This window comes from Austrofundulus limnaeus, unplaced genomic scaffold, assembly GCF_001266775.1.
Source record: "Austrofundulus limnaeus strain Quisiro unplaced genomic scaffold, Austrofundulus_limnaeus-1.0 Scaffold778, whole genome shotgun sequence".
NCBI classification, from domain to species: Eukaryota; Metazoa; Chordata; class Actinopteri; order Cyprinodontiformes; family Rivulidae; genus Austrofundulus; species Austrofundulus limnaeus.
This window is the reverse complement of record NW_013953180.1, coordinates 45,193-50,918: the sequence shown is the minus strand read 5'-3', so window position 1 is coordinate 50,918 and position 5,726 is coordinate 45,193. Positions and strand designations below refer to the sequence as shown.

The 5,726-nt window shown below is 42.9% G+C and overlaps 1 protein-coding gene across 6 annotated transcripts in view; it reads left to right on the top strand.

The window, feature by feature from the left end:
* The window catches only part of LOC106532490 (atrial natriuretic peptide receptor 1), a 33,548-nt gene that overhangs the window by 18,058 nt on the left and 9,764 nt on the right, over positions 1 to 5,726 (top strand). For all 6 annotated transcript variants that reach the window (XR_001312079.1, XM_014028549.1, XM_014028552.1 and 3 more), the window contains 8 exons: positions 1,140 to 1,275; positions 2,012 to 2,106; positions 2,260 to 2,395; positions 3,159 to 3,243; positions 4,632 to 4,749; positions 5,175 to 5,249; positions 5,437 to 5,514; positions 5,602 to 5,706. Coding sequence is in view for 5 of the 6 variants with exons in the window: in XM_014028549.1 (XP_013884003.1) it covers positions 1,140 to 1,275; positions 2,012 to 2,106; positions 2,260 to 2,395; positions 3,159 to 3,243; positions 4,632 to 4,749; positions 5,175 to 5,249; positions 5,437 to 5,514; positions 5,602 to 5,706 (828 nt within the window). In the remaining variant the exon portion in view is untranslated. The remainder of the gene's footprint in view (positions 1 to 1,139; positions 1,276 to 2,011; positions 2,107 to 2,259; positions 2,396 to 3,158; positions 3,244 to 4,631; positions 4,750 to 5,174; positions 5,250 to 5,436; positions 5,515 to 5,601; positions 5,707 to 5,726) is intronic.

Sequence of the window (5,726 nt, the reverse complement as noted above, 5' to 3'; positions counted from 1 at the left end):
GGACAAGAATGGACACAAGTCCACTGTCTGACAGGACAAGAATGGACACAAGTCCACTGTCTGACAGGACAAGAATGGACACAAGTCCACTGTCTAATAAAACAAGAATGGACACAAGTCCACTGTCTAATAAAACAAGAATGGACACAAGTCCACTGTGTGACAGGACAAGAATGGACACAAGTCCACTGTGTGACAGGACAAGAATGGACACAAGTCCACTGTCTGACAGGACAAGAATGGACACAAGTCCACTGTGTGACAGGACAGGTGTACAGATTGTGTTTGGTTTCTCAGAGAGCTGTTGTTGTTTCTGGAGGGTCTGAATGGACTGGGTTTATGTCTCCAGTGTCCTGAGATAACTTGTGTTGTGAATTGTTGTATAAATGAACTGAATGGAGGTTGATTGGATTTGTACGTGCACATCCTCACGTGCACACAGAGGAACCTGAGAGTTGCCGGCTCTGTTTAATCCTGTTAGAGACAATAAACCATCAGAGACCTGCTGCCTGGTGGCTCTGAAAGCCATTAACCAGCTGCAGAAAGCTAACCATGTTAGCATCATTAGCATGACGGGCCAGGACCCTGCAGGGAACCAGCAGTTCTTTGACTTCAGGCTGACCCAGACCAGAATCAACACAGAACCAGTCTGAAACCAGGTCTTTGGTCTCTTTGTGTCACAGAAACATTTCTTTAAAAATACAATGAAATGGAGAACACATTTGACTTTAAGGGGTTTATTGAGGTTGTTTTTTTGTTTGAAGTAGAGTTCAGTTTGAGTTTAGGAGTTCTCTTTAGTTTTTACTTTCTTCTGATGAGTCAGCAGATGTTTGCACATGTTTTAAATACATTTTTACCTGCATAAACAGAAATCAAAGCTTGAGGAACCAAACTGGGATCAATTCTGCTCGTCACTGAAACGAGGCTGCTGATTGGCTGATTCTTTCATCTTATCCAAACCTTCTGTTTGTAACAATGAAGTACCTGAACTTGAATAAAGCTGTTTGATTAGATGTTTCTGAGGCGGCTCTGAATCTTTGGCCTGTCTTGGTGGTCTCAGTTTTGGACAACTCTAAAGGAGACAGAAAGTGATGAAGACTCCTCCTCTTCAGGGATGAACAGCAGCTTCTCTGTTTCAGATGAACATCATAGCTGGAGGATTTTATGACGGTCTGATGCTTTATGTCCACGCTCTGAATGAGACCATGTCTGCGTCCGGCTGTCGGCCACCAGGGAAAGTTGTGACCAAGAGGATGTGGAATCGAACGTTTCACGGTCAGTGAAGAAACTTTGGTTGATGGGAGGTGGAGACATGCTCTTCATCATCTTCATCAAGGCTTCAGCAGGATGAAGATGTAGGTTTTAGTTTGTTCTCAGGAAACAGGAGCTCCTTAAAGTCTCACAGACCTGAATCAGTCAGGTTAGGTTAAGCCTAACCATTAGTAGTCTAATCCTAACCTGAACCTAAACGTAACTCACACCATACCCTCTAAACCTAACTAGTAAAGTGCAGTAGAAAGGAAAATGTCCTCATTTTGCATGTTAAAAACATGACGGTCCTCACTCTGTAGCAGAAACAGTTACACACACACACACAGAATCAGCTGCTAACAGTAACAGGTGATGGCAGCTGCAGGGGAGCAGAACTTCAGGTGCTTCAGATCAATGATTCGTGTCTGAATGTGTCATAAAGCTGCTGACCTTCACCTGTCTTTATTTCATCTTGTTCCTGGAAAACAATGCATGACTTACCAGGAACTCCCGTACTTCACACACACCTGACAGGTGAGTCTTATCAGAGTCATGTCACTGTTTGGACCTTCTCATAAATCTGGTTACTCAGTGAGGGAACCTCCCCCTGCAGGTCCAATTAAACTCAAAGGATTTTTAGCGACACCTGAGAACTGACACGCTGTTTGTGAGGATGGGGGCGGGGCTTACTGGTTCTGTTTGGGTCTCAAGTCAGATGATGTAAATCAGAACCTGAACTCCTCCCTTTGTCCGTCCTCAGGTGTGACAGGGCTGGTCCACCTGGATGAGAGTGGAGACAGGGAGACAGACTTTGCACTGTGGGACATGATGGACACCAACAGCAGCACCTTCCAGGTGAACATTCCAGACAAATCCTGAAAGTTCTAAAATCATCCAGAAACTGAAACTGACCCAGTTCTGAAGAACTGACTTGTTCTGTACCAAGCCCTGAGCTCAGGAACACATGAAGCTGAGCTCTGAACCTCAGACATGTTTGTTCTCCTGCAGATTGTTCTGGTCTACAACAGCCTAGAGAAGCACCTGAAGGTTGTTCTTGGAACTACTGTGCACTGGCTCCAAGGAAACGTTCCTCTAGATGTTCCCATCTGTGGCTTCAAGAACGACAACCTCCAGTGCCACCAAAGTCAGTACCTAATTAAAAACTGCACATGACCTCATCAATGACTAATCATGACCTCATCAATGACTAATCATGACCTCATCAGGAACAAATCATGACCTCATCAATGACTAATCATGACCTCATCAATAACTGCTCATGATCTCATCAATAACTGCTCATGATCTCATCAATAACAAATCATGATCTCATCAATTACAAATCATGACCTCATCAATGACTAATCATGACCTCATCAATAACAAATCATGACCTCATCAATAACAAATCATGACCTCGTCAATGACTAATCATGACCTCATCAATAACAAATCATGACCTCATCAATGACTAATCATGACCTCATCAATGACTAATCATGACCTCATCAGGAACTGCTCATGACCTCATCAATAACTAATCAAGAACTCATCAATAAGTGCTCATGACCTCATCAATAACTAATCATGACCTCATCAATAATTGCTCATGACCTCATCAACAAATCATGACCTAATCAATTACTGTTCATGACCTCATCAACAAATCATGACCTAATCAATAACTGCTCATGACCTCATCAATGACTAATCATGAACTCATCAGTAACTGCTCATGATCTCATCAGTAACTGCTCATGACCTCATCAGTAACTGCTCATGATCTCATCAATAACTAATGGCCGCAATGATAATTGATCATGACCACATCAGTAATTATTCATGAACTGATAAAAAACATGACCTCATCAATAACCAATCTTTACCTGTTTCTGTGTCTCTCTCAGAGACCATCACCATTGACCAGATGGTCTTCCTTGTGGTCTTCTTCATCCTCACGATGACCCTCACTGTTGCTGTCTTCATATACAGGTGAGGTAACTGAAATGAACTAAATCAGTTAATAATTGGTTCAGTGTTGGTTAACAACTGGTTCAGTGTTGGTTAACAACTGGCTCAGTGTTGGTTAACAACTGGCTCAGTGTTGGTTAACAACTGGTTCAATGTTGGTTAACAACTGGTTCAGTGTTGGTTAACAACTGGTTTAATGTTGGTTAACAACTGTTTCAGTGTTGGTTAACAACTGGCTCAGTGTTGGTTAACAACTGGTTCAGTGTTGGTTAACAACTGGTTCAGTGTTGGTTAACAACTGGCTCAGTGTTGGTTAACAACTGGTTCAGTGTTGGTTAACAACTGGTTCAGTGTTGGTTAACAGCTGGCTCAGTGTTGGTTAACAACTGGTTTAATGTTGGTTAACAACTGGCTCAATGTTGGTTAACAACTGTTTCAGTGTTGGTTAACAACTGGTTTAATGTTGTTAACAACTGTTTCAGTGTTGGTTAACAACTGTTTTAATGTTGGTTAACAACTGGCTCAGTGTTGATTAACAACTGGCTCAATGTTGGTTAACAACTGTTTCAGTGTTGGTTAACAACTGGTTTAATGTTGTTAACAACTGTTTCAGTGTTGGTTAACAACTGGTTTAATGTTGGTTAACAACTGGTTTAATGTTGGTTAACAACTGGTTTAATGTTGGTTAACAACTGGCTCAGTGTTGGTTAACAACTGGCTCAGTGTTGATTAAAAACTTATTTCTGGTTTTTAACCAGGTTGTGCTTGTGATTATTTAGTTATTACCTTGGTTAGTTTGAGTCAGTGGCTGAGTTGGTAGAGCTGATGCCTCTCAGCAAGAAGGTCGCCGGTTGAAATCCCAGCCCGGGGACCTTTCTGGGTAGAGTTTGCATGTTCTCTCCATGCATGCGCGTGGGTTCCCTCCAGGTACTCCGGCTTCCTCCCACAGACCAAAAGCATGACTGTTAGGTTAACTGATAACTCTAAACTGTCCCTAGGTGTGAGTGAGACAGTGAATGGTTGTTTGTCTCATTTGTCTCTATGTGTCTCTGTGATGGACTGGAGACCTGTCCAGGGTGTACCCCGCCCCTCATACAGTGACTGCTGGATATGGTCACCAGAGACCCTGAAAGAAAGAAGCGGGTATAGATAATGAATGGATAGTTTTAATTATTAACTGATTTACTGCTAGTGTTGGACTTGATTAAGGGACTAATGAGTCACTGAGGTTTGTCTTTTTTGGATTGGTTTTACATCAGGACACCCTAGATTAAACTACTAGTCTTGAACCAAACTTGATTTATTGTTGGTCTTACATCCTGGACTGGTTTGGGGGTACAGATCTGGCAGTAGTTAGGTTTTGGATTGAGACTGGATCCTGTCAGATCTAAGATCTGTTTGGGCTGCAGGAGGATGAAGCTAGAGAAGGAGCTGGTGGCTCAGCTCTGGAGGATCTCCTGGGATGAAGTCCACTTGAGCAACCTGGACAAAGTCCTGCGGAGCGGCAGCAAGATCACTCTGTCACTAGTGAGTGTGCATGTGCATCTGCAAACACACACACATTTGTTCACCTGCTTGTTAGAAAACAAAATAGCACACCAGTAACAAAACGCACACCTCCACCGTTACCACAGGGTCACTAACGTAGGTGATCCAGACCAGCACCAAACCTAATCATCTGTTCTTTGTGAGAACCTCAATATTTCCTAAACATTTATTCATAAATCTGAGTAATGTTGTGCACAAACAAACAAACCAACACTACTGAAAACATCACAACAAACAGGCATCAACATAAAGGCTGATGTTCAATCAGAGAACCAAGCAGCATTAGAGGAGAAGCAGACCTGGAACCATACGTTTCCAGGGTTCAGACCTTAGTCCTGCTCCTAGTTTTCTTTTAGCTTGAAGACTTTAACAAACTGAAGGTTTTAGTTTCTGTTGGTTCTCAGAAAGGCTCGAATTACGGCTCCCTGCTGACTGGAGATGGAAACCTGCAGATCTTTGCAAAGACGGGATACTACAAGGTGAGTGAGACCTTCACCTGGAGGATGAGGATGAGTCACTCAGCTTCCTCAAATGTTTCCTCTTTTATTTAAATATTAATCTTGATTAGCTAATTATGGACTCATTAGTGGGACCTGATGCAGCCATCATCATCATACTCACGGCTCCAGCTGCTACATGCAGAGTTTCAGAGATGTTTTGTTTCAGGGGAACATCGTGGCCATCAAATATGTGAACAAGAAGCGCATCGAGCTGAACAGGAAGGTCCTGTTTGAACTCAAACACGTGAGTAAACCTTTGGTTCTGTCCTGGAGAACTTGGACCTCTGGTTCCACAACTTTATAGGACCTGCTTTGGATTTACTGTGTTCAGATGCGAGACGTTCAGAATGAACACATGACCCGATTCATTGGAGCTTGTATCGACCCACCTAACATCTGCATCATCACAGAGTACTGTCCCCGGGGCAGTCTGCAGGTACCCCTGTCTCTCCATCT